Source organism: Telmatherina bonti (assembly GCF_933228915.1).
Source record: "Telmatherina bonti genome assembly, chromosome: 4".
NCBI classification, from domain to species: Eukaryota; Metazoa; Chordata; class Actinopteri; order Atheriniformes; family Telmatherinidae; genus Telmatherina; species Telmatherina bonti.
This window is the reverse complement of record NC_136622.1, coordinates 36,448,495-36,464,269: the sequence shown is the minus strand read 5'-3', so window position 1 is coordinate 36,464,269 and position 15,775 is coordinate 36,448,495. Positions and strand designations below refer to the sequence as shown.

General features: G+C 43.3%; 1 protein-coding gene across 1 annotated transcript in view; it reads right to left on the bottom strand.

Moving 5' to 3' along the window:
* Window positions 1-388: 388 nt before the first annotated feature.
* The window catches only part of oprl1 (opiate receptor-like 1), a gene marked incomplete at both ends in the record, with an annotated part of 93,865 nt that continues 78,478 nt past the window's right edge, over window positions 389-15,775 (bottom strand). The window contains one exon of the mRNA XM_079239382.1: window positions 389-936. Within this exon, the coding sequence (XP_079095508.1) occupies window positions 389-936 (548 nt within the window). The remainder of the gene's footprint in view (window positions 937-15,775) is intronic.

The window sequence follows — 15,775 nt, the reverse complement described above, 5'->3', positions numbered from 1 at the left end:
CCAGGATTTCTTCATGGTTATGTCTATCTCAGTAGTCTCTGCTCTAAAATCCGTCAGTCTGTTTTTGAGGTTGATGGTGATAGTCTGGGTTGAGCTACATTCATGTAAAATCCACCAACCTTCCCAACAAAGCAACATGTCAAACATGGCTTTGTCTGCCCCTGCTGGTCCTACGTTTGTCATTCCCTTTCTAAATTCTCTTCCTCTCAACCGCATCCTCCTCATCTCTCTCCCCCCCGCCCCAGGCCAGCCTCCTAGTTGGGGGGCGGGAGGGTTCGTGCCGCTAGAGAGATGTAATCTGAGTGAATTCTGTGTTGGAGTTCCCTGTTGCATGATTTTCTCCCCTCTGTGGGGGGTCGATCCCCCCCAAAGGGAGCTCCACGCCTAGTCATGCTGGATTAGGTGTCCCTCCCTCAAGCCCCTCATCATCTTCGGCCTTGCAGCTGTAGGCTGCAGCAACCTCCCAGGCGATGCTCCTCATCCTGCCCGATTGCTGCGTATTGAGGCGGAACGGAGACGGCTGGCAGAATACCCGGAAGCAGCGCTTGAAGTTTTCATCCAGGAAGGCGTAGAGTACAGGATTCAGGCTGCTGTTAACGTAGCCCAGCGCGATGAAGAAGTGCATCATGACCACCGTGGACAAGCTGCTCAGGTTGAAGCCCAGGGACTGAGCCAGGACCATGATCTGGATGGGAGTCCAGCAGACGACAAACGCTGCTACCACCACCAGGACCATCCGGGTGATGCGCCGCAGGTTGCGATCCTTTTCCTTGGAGCCGGACAGGTTGCGAACGCTTCGCAGGCGTTTGACCATCAAACTGTAGCAGATGCTAATTATAGCCACGGGGATGAGGAAGGAGAAGAGGAAGATGCAGGTGCCAAAGACAGGTTCCCATTGACTCTTTGGTTCAGGTAAAAGGACAATGCACTCAACACCTGGACAGAAAAGAGTAAAAAAGAGAAATAGTCAATCCATCAATCAACCAATCGTGCTTATCAGTTAATGCAGAATCTGAAGAAATAGCCCCCGGCCCTCCCTCAGCCAGACACCATGATCTAACTGCACCAGGAACACTGACAAGCCAGCTGCATGATTCAGTCACGAGAAAATCCACAGGGAGATTTTTAGATCCTGACTAGATAACCATTACAACTGGTTTCTTTTAGTTTCCCAAAGCAGCAATACTGCTTTAAGCCAAAAAGTCCAAAAACATTGATCCTCATCAGGGGTGGGCAACTCTGCTCCTCAAGAACCCCAGTCCTGCAAGTGTTGGGAGTTTCCCTGCAGCAACATGCAGAGTTTCATGTCGAGATCTGCCTCGCCTGATCTACATTTATATATTGACTCCGTGACCAACCCGCCTGTGTCCATCCATCCATTTTTCTGTCCAGGGTATGGCCTGGACAGGTCGCTAGCAGGTACATGCTTTGAGCTCTATGTTTAGGTAGGCAGGCAGTAGCAAATTGCGCCAGACAAGTTAGAATCTAAATGCAGGCAGGTAAAGAGCTGCTTAATCCAACACAATCAATTTTGTGAGACACCATTAAAAACTTGTAAAGCTACCCAAATGATTCAATAGCAGTCCACACACCATTTCCCTTGGTATGTCATAACAAACAGGAGTGTAAGTTGACATTTCTCCTCAAAAGAAAGATGTGAAAATAGTCTACGCCTCTTTGGCGGGGTCACCCCTCAGGTGAAAACGCAACCGACTTTAAGAGCGAAGCGTCAGTTCATTAATTCTCAATAAATGTACGTAATGGACTGCACATGTGTGAACACACATGGTTGTAATGATGAGAGGAAAAGGTAGAGCAGGACTGTGCCAGCGAGCTGTTAAACCTGTCGGACCAACACGTTTCAGATCTAAACTTTTGGAGATGAAATGTGGGAGTAGCTGTGAAAGTGTTAGATAGGCGTGTTTAATGATGGTTTTTACGTTTTTACCATTTTTGTGTCCTCCCCAGAGAGTAATCGCAACTCTCCACATATTGTCTCAGAAATCCGTTAAATCAACATCAGGTAATCCAGCTGTTTTCTACTCTAACATATGAGAACCTTGTTGAATCCAGCATCTCTATTTTCTGACCTTTTTCAATGTTCCCATCAAGCAAGACGGAGATCTAAATGGATAACCAGCCTTTCAAATATGGCACTCAAGGAGCCGAGTCAAGGGCTCTTGAGTAAACTTTAGCATCCGTGTGATGAGTGGGAGGCCTGTGGCAATGCAGAGCTGGTTTTTCTGCTTTGAGTTCTGCTGAATCTAACCTCAAAGCTTTGTATCTGTTGACACGCAGATGGAAGAGTGCTGCTGATGTTTCCAGCATCAGCTGCAGTATAAAGACTGACATTGACCAGAAAAACGTTACATCTCTGTTGCATCTTGGCTTCCATCAGATTAAATATGCATCATCTTGACAGACACTAACTTACGTTTCAGCTTTATTTCCTTTTCCACGAGCGCTTTAAAGGATGCATTTCAGAGAAATGAGAACTTTCTGTTTAATGAAATGAAAAACAAATCAGATTTGGGACAAATTTGGATTGATTTTATAATTATCTGTTTAAATGTATGAGAACAACGATCTGTGGAAAAGGGAAGTAGAAGTCATCCATTGGCATTTGAAAACATGAAATATTCCCAAACAGCCTTTATGGTGATTGATGCTAACAGCTACTGAGTGGTTGCAGCTTGACCTTTTCTTGTGCAACATCCAGCTCTGCTGCAAACTGGAAGGGAGCAGTGGTGTATGTGTTGGGGACGGGTGCATTAATGCAGCAGCCAGTCTGGTTAAAATGTGACATTTATGATTATACAGCATCTCTCAAGAGATTTTATTTAATAATAGGATTTTTTAAAAAATCTGTTGTTAGTGTTAATGTGTCATCGTTGTTATGCTTTGTGGGTGTTAATGGAATGGTAAAGGTCCATTCCTGCTTCCTGGCGTACGTCCATTTCAAACGTTGTGGGACGTCGCCGTCCTCCTACTTCCATCCGTCTTTTACATCACTGCGGTTAAGTCAGTTTATCCAGTAGGGGGCAGCGCTGAGTTGACAGTTCACTTCTGTGTTTTTACACCAGCTGGCAGCTGTAATGTACCGCTATAAGGTCGTTTACTACCGTTCAAAAAGAGCAGAAGAAGAGAACCACAAAGGCTTTTGCCGTTCTCAACTTCTTCTTCAGGTGTTTTTTATTTAGTGGTTTCTGCCCCGTCTTCTTCTCTGGTTTGTTCCAACTCAACACTGCCCCCCGTGAGTTTCTCAAAAACCAACCAAATTATGTACATAATTTTTACACAATAGTAGACAAACCAAACTGTCAGGACTGTGGCCTCACAGCAAGAAGTCCGCTGGTTTGAGCCTCGGCTGGGTTCAGGTGAATTGGTTACCCCAGTTGTCCAGGGTCCAGGTCTCACCAAATGATTGCTGGGATAGACGCCAACATCCCTGTGACCCTTGACTGGAGAAGCGGTTCAGAAAATGACTGACTGACCAAACTGTCTGTCTTGTAACAGTCTTGTGTGTCGAGCATAAATGGGCCTTAAATCAGCAGTAAATACAGAAACAAAAATGTGGATTTCAGGTGAAGTTTGAAGGCATGAATTCATGTTTACAGTTTGTTTCACAGAGATGAAGCCTCTCTATGTCAGATGATGTAATTGTAGATGATTAAAGCCAGTTTTTTCTGGCTCTCGAGGCCACAAGAGAGAAAACAACATCAGCGTTCGTAGAATCATTGTCGGCATGTGATCCTCTGCCGGATAGGGAGGATAGAAATGTCCTAGTTTTCCTCTGGTCTGTTGCAGTTTAAGTGCAGAAACAACCTTTTTATTTCACACCTTAAATCTCTTCTCAGGTCAGCTAGAAGTTCCTGAACTCCAAAAACTCGAAAATGAGCCTGTTTATTTGCGACATTGCTTTACTTTGGGTTTGTGTTCCTCTGAAAACATGGCAGGAGATGAAGAAGTTCGTTCTGTTCAGAAAAAGACCCTGTTACAGTCAATAACAGCACTTCAGTTAATTAAAAATCACTGTCATTGTTCTTCTCTTCGTTCTTGTCATCTCTCACACAGACTTCCTAATTATTACATTTTCAGCCATTTGGGTTTGTAAGTGGCATAATTGGCTTTTTCATTAGGAAGGGAAAAAAATCGCTTTTAGGATAAAAGAGTGAAGGACTTAAGAAAACGTCACTAAAAGATAAAAGGTTTAAAGGTTTTATCAGTTGGACATGGAGCAAACAGTTATGTGGAGCAGAAAATGGAACAAAATGCAGAATTTTCTCCAGTTTCTTGGCTGAAATTGTGCGTTTAAAGTAAAAGTGTAAGATTAAGGAGCGGATGCTTCACATCCTGGTGACACTGATGAAGCTGCAAACACGAGTCAGATCTCACCTGTACACAGCGGAGAGGCATGCACGGCAACTTTACGTCACGTGCACACGCATACATTAACAGAAATAAAAAAAGGAAGTTACATCTCTTTCAGTGGAAAAATAACCCCATCCAGTGCAGTGAAACTGTTTAAATACCAGTAACTCACACAACACAGCGCGTTTGCCAGTTTTTATCCAGTAGTGTGACATCAGAACATTCAGCTGACGATGTGGAAACTCTTACAGAAAATCATAAAGGCAGAAGGTTTTTCTTTAAATGACACCTTTAACTGTGTTTGCATGGCTGGGATGATGATACACACACACACACACATTTGGCAAAATAAGCTCCATAAAGAGCCAAGAAGAAGCTTTATCAAGCAAACAGAAATAGGAGCAGGATGGGATGTTTTTATACGACGCGTCTCGTGGGGCCACGAGTGGTTATGATTTATAGTGAGCCGGTGTTGCAGGTAGTCACATAAACTGCAGCCCTGCTTCCATTACTGCAACACTCCACACACTGATGGAAACACTCTAAAAGTCTGAGTGAATCGATGGCGATGAACTGCTTGATAAGGTTGGGAATTCTGTGTGTATTATAACGCAGCTGCAGACCGAAGCACCAACAAATAAACCGGGAGTGTTTCCCGTTAGGCAGTGATCCCTCTTCAGGAGGGTTAGGTCAGGAATCTCATCGTCCTCGTAGCGCGATAAACACTCAGGATGCAACGTGAAGATTTGTCACCTTCGCTTCTCTTTTCTCATCTGTAAGCTTCCTGTTTGTCTGCTTTTCAGACGCTGAGGATGAACTCTGCACACTTCTTATTTTCAGTTATCAATCAATCAAAACTTTATTTATAGAGCCCTTTCAGAAAGCACAAGGTATCCAACGTGCTGTACAAGTTAATAAAATAAATCAACATTAAAAGGCTGAATAAAAACAGTGAAATAGACTTTATATGATGAAAAAAAGGAGGCCTAGTAGTCCTGCTCTGCGGAGTTAAAAGCCAATTTAAAAAGATGAGTTTTTAAAAGAGACTTAAAACCACTTCAAGTCGTGGCGGACATCACAGAAAGAGGGAGATTATTCCAGAATTTGGGGGCCGCTATAGAAAAGGCTCTGTCTCCCTGAGTCCTCGGGACCACTCAGAGCACCTGGTCTTCAGATCCCAGAGCTCTGACAGGACGATGACGGTGCAGAAGGGGAAAAGGAGCCAGACCATTTAGACCAGAGGTGTCCAGCTCCGGTCCTCGAGGGCCAGAATCCTGCAGGTTTTCTATGTATCCCTGCTCAGACACACCTGATTCAAATTAATTAGTAGTAGAGCTTAATCAGTTGTGCACGTCATTGGCTGTTTGATCCATTTAGTGGAAGCTAGATGTGTTGGAACAGGAATACATGGGAAACCCGCAGGACAGCGGCCCTCGAGGACCGACTTTGGACACCCCTGATTTAGACGTTTAAAAACCAAAAGTAAAACTTTAAAAACTACTTTAAATGAGAGAGGCAGCCGGTGAAAAGAAGGCAGTACAGGTCATGTCCTCACACCGTCTTTTCCCCGTTTACAGCTGAGTTCTGGACCAGCTGTAGGCGGGGAAGAGACTCATCATTCCCAGTATAAAGTGAGTTGCAGTGGTCCAGTCTGGAGAAAATAAAAGCATGAATGACCCTTTCCAGGACGTCATGAGGAAGATAAGGCTTCACTGATGAGCCTTAAATGATAGAAACTAGACTGGACCACTACCCTGACCTGCTTATCAAATTTAAAATGAAAATCAGAGAAAACCCCAAAATTTCTAATAAAAAGGCTAAAAGAGTCCAGAGAGCCTACGGTACTACTGCATCCTGCCAGCAGCTCCGTTTCCCACAGTTTTCAGTTATTTTGCTCTCAGATGCAGACGGTCATGTGAGTTAAGTTTCACTTCATCCCATTTCTAAATGTTAACTGAAAAGATTTTAATCCTCAAAAGGAAAATCCTCTCCAGCCTCTTCATCGGCTCCAGCTGATATCCAAACAGCCAATCACACGGCAGCAACTCGGTCGTGTAAACAAGTCACAGAGACGGAAACTGGGACCACGAAACACGACGCAGAGAAAAGGAAGAAAACTGAAACTAAATCAGTAGCTGGTTGGATGGTTTGGGTCTCTGGACAAGTCCAGATACTGGTGGGAAAACTGACCATACGGAGGATGTAAAGCAGACTTTATTTAATAAGCATGTGACATAATGAGCTGCTGGGGAAAATTCATCATTTTACTTTCAGAGGAAGACATTTCTCTGTGAAATTGAACAGAAGTCAGACGGAAGAATCTCAGGTGGTTCTGCCATCCTGTTAATTGTTGAGAAAGGGGTTTGGTTGTTTTCGGCTGCAGATGAAATTAGCCTGGCACAGCGGGCCGACGTAGCGACGGGAGCCTTGCACCGCATTATATGGTTGTCACACATGTCTTTATGAATAATAAATCCAATTCTCCCCATATAAACATCCCAGACATTTACGCTAATGTAATCTGTCGTCTTTCTTCCTATTTTTCTTCTTTTTAAACATAATATCTGCATGTTTTCATTTTCTATGTTTTTGGGGACTGCAGATGGAATTTAGCTCTGCAGAGCTAAACCAGAGCTATAATCTGCTACAAAGAACGTTTTCCTTTCTGTCCATACTCATTTCCTGCCAAACGCACGTTGCCCACCCAAATAGAGAGGAAAATCAGACATGCTAATGTTTCAGTGGATCACCTTTAGCTTTTATTGTCTGTGCCATTGTCACAATAATCTGCAGTGTTGCAACGTTTATTTCCATCCGGCTAAGATCATTTGATGATGGGAGAGTCCGGTAACCAGAACATCCCAAAGATACTGAATCAGATTCCGGTCTGGACTCTGTGGTGGATAATCAGGGCATGTCTCCTGATTCTTTCACAATCTGAGTCCTGCTGAATGACCTGCTCATTCAGCAGAACCTAGACCTGACCCTACACCTGAGAAACTCTATGAACCAGTGATCTTAGACTGCCTCCACAGGCTCAGCCAACATGATGTCAGCATCACTTAGTCTGGCTTCCTTCTCCTGGTGCTTCATCAGTCTGGAAGAGGGTGGATCTGGACCCATCAGACCACATGATGAGTCTTCTTCCAGCTCCAGAGTCTGGTCTTTCTGCTTTTGCTCTGATCAGTGGTCTTCTTCTGGCTCCACAGCTGTTCAGTCCCATGAGTTCCTTAACATCGTAGATGTGGAAACTTTCTTACTCTGTTTAACATGGCACTGAGTTCTACTGCTGTTTTTCTTCCATCTGAATCTACCAAACATTTAAGTACTCACCCTTCTGACCACATTTCTTCCTGGAAGATGATGCTTCCCTTCTATTCTATTTTTAAAATGTGCTGGACTGTTCTGAAGCCAGTTTAGGGATTTCTGCATCACGTTTTCTCTGCTTAATGCTGATGTTCTGACCCTTACCCAACCCTTAAATAGATCACCGTCTTTTGATTGTCTTTTCAACCAACCAGACCAGGAATGTGGGTGTAGGGATGGAGTCAGATCTAAAATCCACCAACCAGACCAGGAATCGGGGTGTAGGGATGGAGTCAGATCTAAAATCCACCAACCAGACCAGGAATGTGGGTGTAGGGATGGAGTCAGATCTAAAATCCACCAACCAGACCAGGAATGTGGGTGTAGGGATGGAGTCAGATCTAAAATCCACCAACCAGACCAGGAATGTGGGTGTAGGGATGGAGTCAGATCTAAAATCCACCAACCAGACCAGGAATGTGGGTGTAGGGATGGAGTCAGATCTAAAATCCACCAACCAGACCAGGAATCGGGGTGTAGGGATGGAGTCAGATCTAAAATCCACCAACCAGACCAGGAATGTGGGTGTAGGGATGGAGTCAGATCTAAAATCCACCAACCAGACCAGGAATGTGGGTGTAGGGATGGAGTCAGATCTAAAATCCACCAACCAGACCAGGAATCGGGGTGTAACAATGGACTCAGGCATAAATTTAGAAAAGCACATTAACTGAATCACAAAGCTGAACTGCCATCATCTTGAGACGAAGGGTAACAAATCTCAGCAGGACCTGGAAAAACTGGTCTAGATTTTCCTTTTTCATCCATTTTAATACTGAATCAGGGTCTTTATGGGCCTTCCTAAAAATCTTATTATACTCTTTGTAGCTCATTTAGAACTCGAGTCTTCTCTGTGGACCACATCAGTCCAGTTCTAAGGTCTTTGGCTGCCCGTCCATCAGAGGACAGACTTTGAAGTTCTGTTCCTGGTCTACAAAGCTCTGAATGGTTCAGGACCTAAACTCAACCGTGACCTTTTGACGCAGCATAAACCTACCAGACCCCCAGGTCGTCTGGATCTGGTCTTTAATTAGTTCCCAGAGTTAGGAGCAGACCTGGAGAAGCTGCATTCAGCTTCTGTGCTCCACATGTCTGGAAGAAACTTCCAGAAAGCCTCCGATCAGCTGGAACATCCAGTGAAAGAACCTCCTGTTCTCAGCTGCATGGAAACAGTTTTTATCTGAAGTCCAGATCTGCATCTGTGTCTGCGGAGCTGGAATTTAAAACCTCATCATGTTTTTAATAGTTTTCATCTGATGCTCGTTTTCTTTCTCTTTGGTTTTTATTCGTAAATGATGCTTCTTATTCTCAAATGCTTCAGTGTTTCTGTAAAGCGCTTTGAATCACCCTGTTGTTGAATTGTGCTACAGATAAACTTGCCTCAGGGTGATGTGCCACATCGTCTCTGCTCAGCTCAGTGGAAGCTCCCACTGCTTCCTTTCCTTTACCGCCTCACAGAGACGACTAAAAGCTAAACGCAAAATCACAGGATGCGAGACACAGCAGAAGCTTTGGAAGAAGCAGTTAGGTTGCAGAGAACTATCCGATCCCCTCACAGGAAGAAGAGACTGCTTGGTGCCTGTCCTACATGTGAATACTGGCAGCTGTTAAAGCTGCTTTCTGCACCGGAGCTGAGGAAAGGATCTGACATACGCTGCTAAATCAGCTTCATTTCTGATGAATATTAAGTCAGAATTGTTTCAGTTAAATGATTTTAATTCCATTTGTGGGACAAAAGATATGATTATCAATGGCGTATTTGTTAATCTTAGAAAGTAACACTTGTATAGAAGCAAATGCTTCTGTTATATTAATCAAGACGTTGCTAATGGAGAAAACAAAGACGTGAGCGGATGGATATTCATACTGCTATGACTACATTTAGTCCTGTTCCATTTCCCGTCATGGAGGAGTGTAAATCAAGATTTCTAACCAGAGAAAGAGGTGTTTTCAATACAAAGAGTGATGTATTTATGTTATCCACATCAGTAAATAAGATTACACGTATTTCCAGTATGCTGCTTTCATCTGACTCAATATTTCCCCTTTTTTACTCTGAGCAGTCCCTTTTTATCCTACAAATAAACACTTATATTTGGTTTTTCTGTTTATAATATGGTTCTTTTTATGTATACGGAGAATTTACTGTCCATTCTGGTTTTCATTTTCAGTGCATAATTCTCCACCTTTTCCCATTTCTTTACCCCCCCCCCCCCCCTTTAATTTGTTTTCTTTGAGCCCAGAACGTTTCACTAACTTGCCTTTCTATCCATTCCTGTTCATTGTTTCCTTTCCAGTTGCCTGATGGTGGTCTCTCTTCCTCCCTTTACTCTGGTTCACATCCATTATTTTCCATTCCTATTGATTTAGTTTCAGTTCTCTTTCTTTTCTCAGTACTTTAACTCAACGTTGCGTCTCGTGATCACATTTCTGTCTCTGTAACTCGTCTACATGACAGAATGTACTGAGTTGCGGATGCAGTTGGTTAATTAGATATTTGTGGTAACAAGCAGTTGAGCAGGTGGAGCTGATCAAGTAACCAGTGAGTACATGGACGTATATTAGATCCAGGCCGACCAATCCAAATATTGAAACTCAGGCAAGTATTGGTATCATTTGACACCACTGAGATGAGATCAATATTTTCCTGGCTGAAGACTTTGGGATGAAAAAGCCAAAGAATATAAATAAGAACCAACCAATAGTAGGTTTTGCGTTTGTTTAGCTAATTTGAATTGTTGAGTAAATTTTTGCAAATGGGGAAAAAAGGGAAAAATGATTATTTTGTGACATTGATGATGATATTGTTTTATATTGATTACAAAGTAAGATCAATCAAGATCAAGATCATGATCAATAAATAAAAGCAAAATCATTAAATGACTGAAATTTTAAGAGAAAAGTATCAGCATCAATATCGACGATACAGATTGTTTTACTTGGCATCAGATCACTACCAATATCTGCAGCATCGCCCAGCCCTAACATATATATATAGTGTGTATATATATCTTTTTTCATGTCAGATTGCTTCCCATGTCTCCCTCTATAGATTCTTTCTTATCTTCTGCCGGGTAGCTGTGGGGTTTCAGTAATTGGATTTGGTTGCATTCCCATCTGAACATGACAGCTTGTTGGTGCTGTTAAACTGCCACCTCAGATCCTGCCGTTAACCAGCCTCCAGATGTCACACTTCATAATTTACCTTATGAAAACTTAAGGGACTAAACTTCTGAATGCTTCCTTGGAAACATATGAATGAATCAAGATGTTATTAGGAAGTCCACTTGTAAAGTCATTTAACCCTCAAAACTCTGCTAGGTCGCCAGCAGCTAGAGCGCAACGACTTCTGTCATCACCAGTTTCTCTGGAAAGGTAGTGTGTAACACTAAGGGGTAAATTTTGATGGATATCTGACCCTTTAGGTGACCTACTGACATTTTCTAGGTATTTTATATCAATCCAGCCACATAATGTTGTTTGTTCAGAGACTCTATAAAGAAACTCACAATGGCTCATCCATGATGACACCATTATTTATCACATCTTCATCACCATCACTACCATGTTGCTAAGAGACCTCTATTTTCACCTGGACATGATGATGAAGACACTTCCTGTCAGACTTTCCACCAATCAGAGAGCTTAAACTGACGGTAACGTCCAATCAGGAGCAGCCAAAGATCAACAAGTGATGAGAAAAGCAGGAAAATAATGATCCTCTATGGCTGGAATAAAGCCAAGAAGATGTTTGGGATGCAGCTGAGGTGGAGGTGCTGCAGTGAGGATAGCAGGTAGATAGTAGCAGGAAGTAGCAGGATGAAGTGTGTAAATATGTAAAAAGTTTTGGATATGTTTGGTTTTTTTTTTTGAGCCAAGACTTGACAGAACAATATGCAGATGAAAAAAAGGTCTCTATGCTGCTATTTACATTCATTTGGCATAATTTTAGCCTGATAATCTGACAACTGAGGCTGAAAACATCATGTCTGCATGCTGACTGGGAGATTCTACAAGCATTTTTACATGAATAAAAACAGGCGAACCAATGGAATTTTTAAGGTACGTTGTATGTAACACGATGAAATGCAGAGTATTTTTATTCCCAGAAAGCTGTAAAGTTTTCTAGAATTAAATAATAAACATAAAGCAGCAATTTAACTAGTTTAGAATATTTTAGGACAATAGAGCAGTAGGAAGGAGGACATGATGAACGCTCCCTGAGGGTCTCCTTGTCGTGATCCTCCGTACATTTCCGATCGGAGACAGATATGCGCTGCAGGCAGGCCAGTCACACACTCTCCTGTCTGCTAGAAATCATGCAGAATGAGGTCTGACATCGTCCTGCTGGAAAACCACGAACCTCCGGGGAGAATGCATCACCTTGATGGTAACGTAAGTCTCTCCAAACCTGCATCAACGCCTGCTCGTCAGTGTCCACGCCATGACCCTGATGTCCCCCAAAACAATCACAGATGCTGGTTTTTATAGATTTCTCTGATAACAATGTGGATTGTTTTATAATCTTTGGCATGCAGAACCAGATGTTGGGTTTTGTCAAGAAAATTAAGCTGAAACAGACTCGTCTGACAGAAAACATGGACAGAGCTCATCCAGTTTCTAGATAAAGGACTCGACTGTGAAGGTAAAATGGTTTTGTTTGGACTTCCCCTGAGCCCATGTGGCCGTCCTGATGTCGGTCTGATTCAATGCTGCGCGAGGACTCGACAGTCATGACCCTCCAGCTGTAGTTTCTCTTCTTTACTTTTAGATTCCTACAAACTCACCAAATCTTCACTGAGGACCTGCCAGTGCAGCCAATACTTTCTGGGAACAAAGTGGATGTTTTAAAGCAGCATGGTCTGAAATTTACAACTGGTTTGATTACTGAAAACCACCAGACTATCAGGATGCTGGAAATTATGTAGCCCTCCTCCTAAAACCAGAAACTGATGACGCAACATCTGGATATAAGAGCTGGAAGAAGCGATTTGTAGTTTTTCCATTCAGGCCAAACCTGAGCGGCACAAACATGCAATGACTGTAAGGAGATGCGTCACAGAGCCGTAGCTGGTGGCGCTACGTTGGCTTTAACTGGGTTTTTATTCAGGAAAACCTGTACATATTTGTCTGACATTGAGACAAAAACTGTTTGATATCATCACTGAGACAAAGAAGATAATGTGTTTTGGTAACTAGTTATATTTTTCAGAACAGCATAGTTTAACAGAATTGCCGTAAAAGTACTGCTTTGATTATAAAGTCAACTTTAAAATCCTTGAAGGCTTTTTATTGTCTTATTTTTTCATGAATATGTGTCTTCAACAAAGCAGCTGTATTATTACCTCGTGGTTCCTTCAGAGCAGCAGCAGGAGGCCATTCTGCGATCGTTAACCATTGTTAACTTGCTGAACTTAAAGCATTTTGTATTAATGAATATTTCCTACAGTTTTATAAGATAGTACTGGAGCAGCACAACAGAAGGCCGTTACAGTTTTATGAAACGATGTGATGAAGAAGAAGGCGGCTGGGATTTGTTTGTGAAGGTGTATACATCCCACCACAAGCTGAACTGAACTGAAAGTGAATGTCCTTGGCTTTTTAAAACCTTCAGATGCACATTAAGCTGCATCCACCTGTATGCTGTTTGTGTTGTGTGTCATTGAAGACAAATGGATGAAATTGCAAAGGCTTGTTCTCTTTCCATCTCGCTGAATAAACATGGTTTCATTCTAATCCATGGCTTTTACACAACCTGTAATACGTCTCAGAGGAAATCTTCATTCCTGAGATTGCTCATCAAGTCTTGTATATTGTCTAAATCAGTCAGAAGACACTGATTGGGTCATGCTCAGAACTGAGACCGCCCTTAGTGATCTTTGCAACGGTCTACAAAGTGCTTTACTGTGTTTACACCTACAGTCCCACACCGATGATGGAAGTGCTTTATATATGTTCTCCTGCCATCAGAAACAACCTGGGGTTTAATGTCTTTGGCATCGAGTATTCCACTGGTGTACAACCCACAGCCACTCTAGTGCAACATGTACTGTTGTAAGGAATATTTCTGGGAATGTCTGGAATGTTCTGTTCCTAACTTCTTCATCACACGGCCCGTTTTTTTCTGCTTCCTCTCAGAAATGACAGACTAAAGAAAAAATCAAATGCGAGGGCTGTTTGTAATCTTGGTCTCCACAGAAGGATATTTTGCTCTGTTTCATATAAACATTGCTGCTTCGTAGCATCTGTAAAGGTCATTTGTGCTGCTCAGATGTCACTCTGCGCTTGTACAGAGGTTACTCCTAAGTAAGAAGTTATTCCATAGAGTAGAACCATGGCTCTGACCATACTTTCCAACTTTAACTGCTTAAACTTTCCAGCCAAAGCTTAGCTTTGGAGTGTGTTCATGGGGATATTTGGCCATTCCTCTGTATCAGACACTGATGGATGAGAAGACTGGGTTTAGTCTGATGTGGTCTGTTGGTTCTGTTGGGTTTTAATCAGAACTCTACAGACCATTTAAGTTCCTCCACAACAAACTTCCTTTGTGAACCTTGCTAGTGTATCTGAAAATATTTTTTTCTGCATCATACTTAACATGCTTACATCCTAAACCAGGGACCTCAGGTCCTCAAGTCCTGCAGACTATCTGTGCTCCCTTGCTATGACACACCTGACTCATATTAATGGGTCAAATGCAGACTTGTGCAGAGCTGCTCAGACATCCATTTAATCTGAATCATATGTGTTGCAGCAGGGAAAAGTCAGTCCTGTAGGATAGTCAGCTTGGCTAAAACATTTTCTTTTTATGACAAAATATAATTAATAAAATCAATGCGTCCTTCCATCCATGCATCTTCTGCCGCTTATCCGGGGTCGGGTCGCGGGGGCAGCAGCCTAAGCAGGGAAGCCCAGACTTCCCTCTCCCCAGCCACATTTGCCAACTCTGCGGGGGGGATCCCGAGGCGTTCCCAGGCCAGCCGAGAGATATAATCCCTCCAGCGTGTCCTGGGTCTTCCCCGGGGTCTCCTCCCAGAGGGACGTGCCTGGAACACCTCACCAGGGAGGTCCAGGAGGCATCCTGACCAGATGCCCGAGCCACCTCAACTGGTTCCTCTCGATGCGGAGGAGCAGCAGCTCTACTCTGATCTCCTCCCGGATGACCGAGCTCCTCACCCTATCTATAAGGGAGAGCCCGGCCACCCTGCGGAGGAAACTCATTTCAGCCGCCTGTATACGAGATCTGGTTCTTTCGGTCACGACCCACAGCTCATGACCATAGGTGAGGGTAGGAACGTAGATCGACTGGTAAATGGAGAGCTTCGCCTTCTGGCTCAGCTCCTTCTTCACCACGACAGACCGGCGCAGAGTCCGCATTACTGCAGACGCCGCACCGATCCGTCTGTTGATCTCACGCTCCATCCTTCCCTCACTGCTGAACAAGACTCTGACAGACTCCTGTCAGGAACTCCTCCACCTGGGGCAGCACATCATTCCAGACCCGGAGAGGACACTCAGCTGGAGATTACAACTACATGAAGGCAACAGACCCACATCATCTGCAAAAAGCAGAGATGCAGTCTTAAGATCCACCAAACAAGATCCTGTCAACACTTCGGCTGCACCTTCAATTGTCTCATTTCTGTGATACTCTTCTCCTGCCTCACTGCAGGGTTTTTTATGTTTTCTGGAAAGTTGTATGTATACCACGCTATCATTAAGAGATATTATGCTTCGTATCGTCTAAACCCTTCAAGATGCAAAGCCTCATTCAAATCTAAAAGCCTTTTTTTGTCATTGTGATGTTTTCAGCATCTGACAGTCGACAATCCACCAACAAATACACACTGACACATGTTGGACAGATTCCTTGGGTGAATTAGTCAGAGCATCGTTTAGTGGCAGTGGGGATGCTGCTGATTATAGCCTTCTAACTGTCACTCTGTCCTATGGCGAAGCTTTTGACCCCAATTACTGAGAGCAGCTTGCTGTGACTTTCCCCGTAGCTGTGAGGTCATGAAGCTGCTGCGACCCCCTT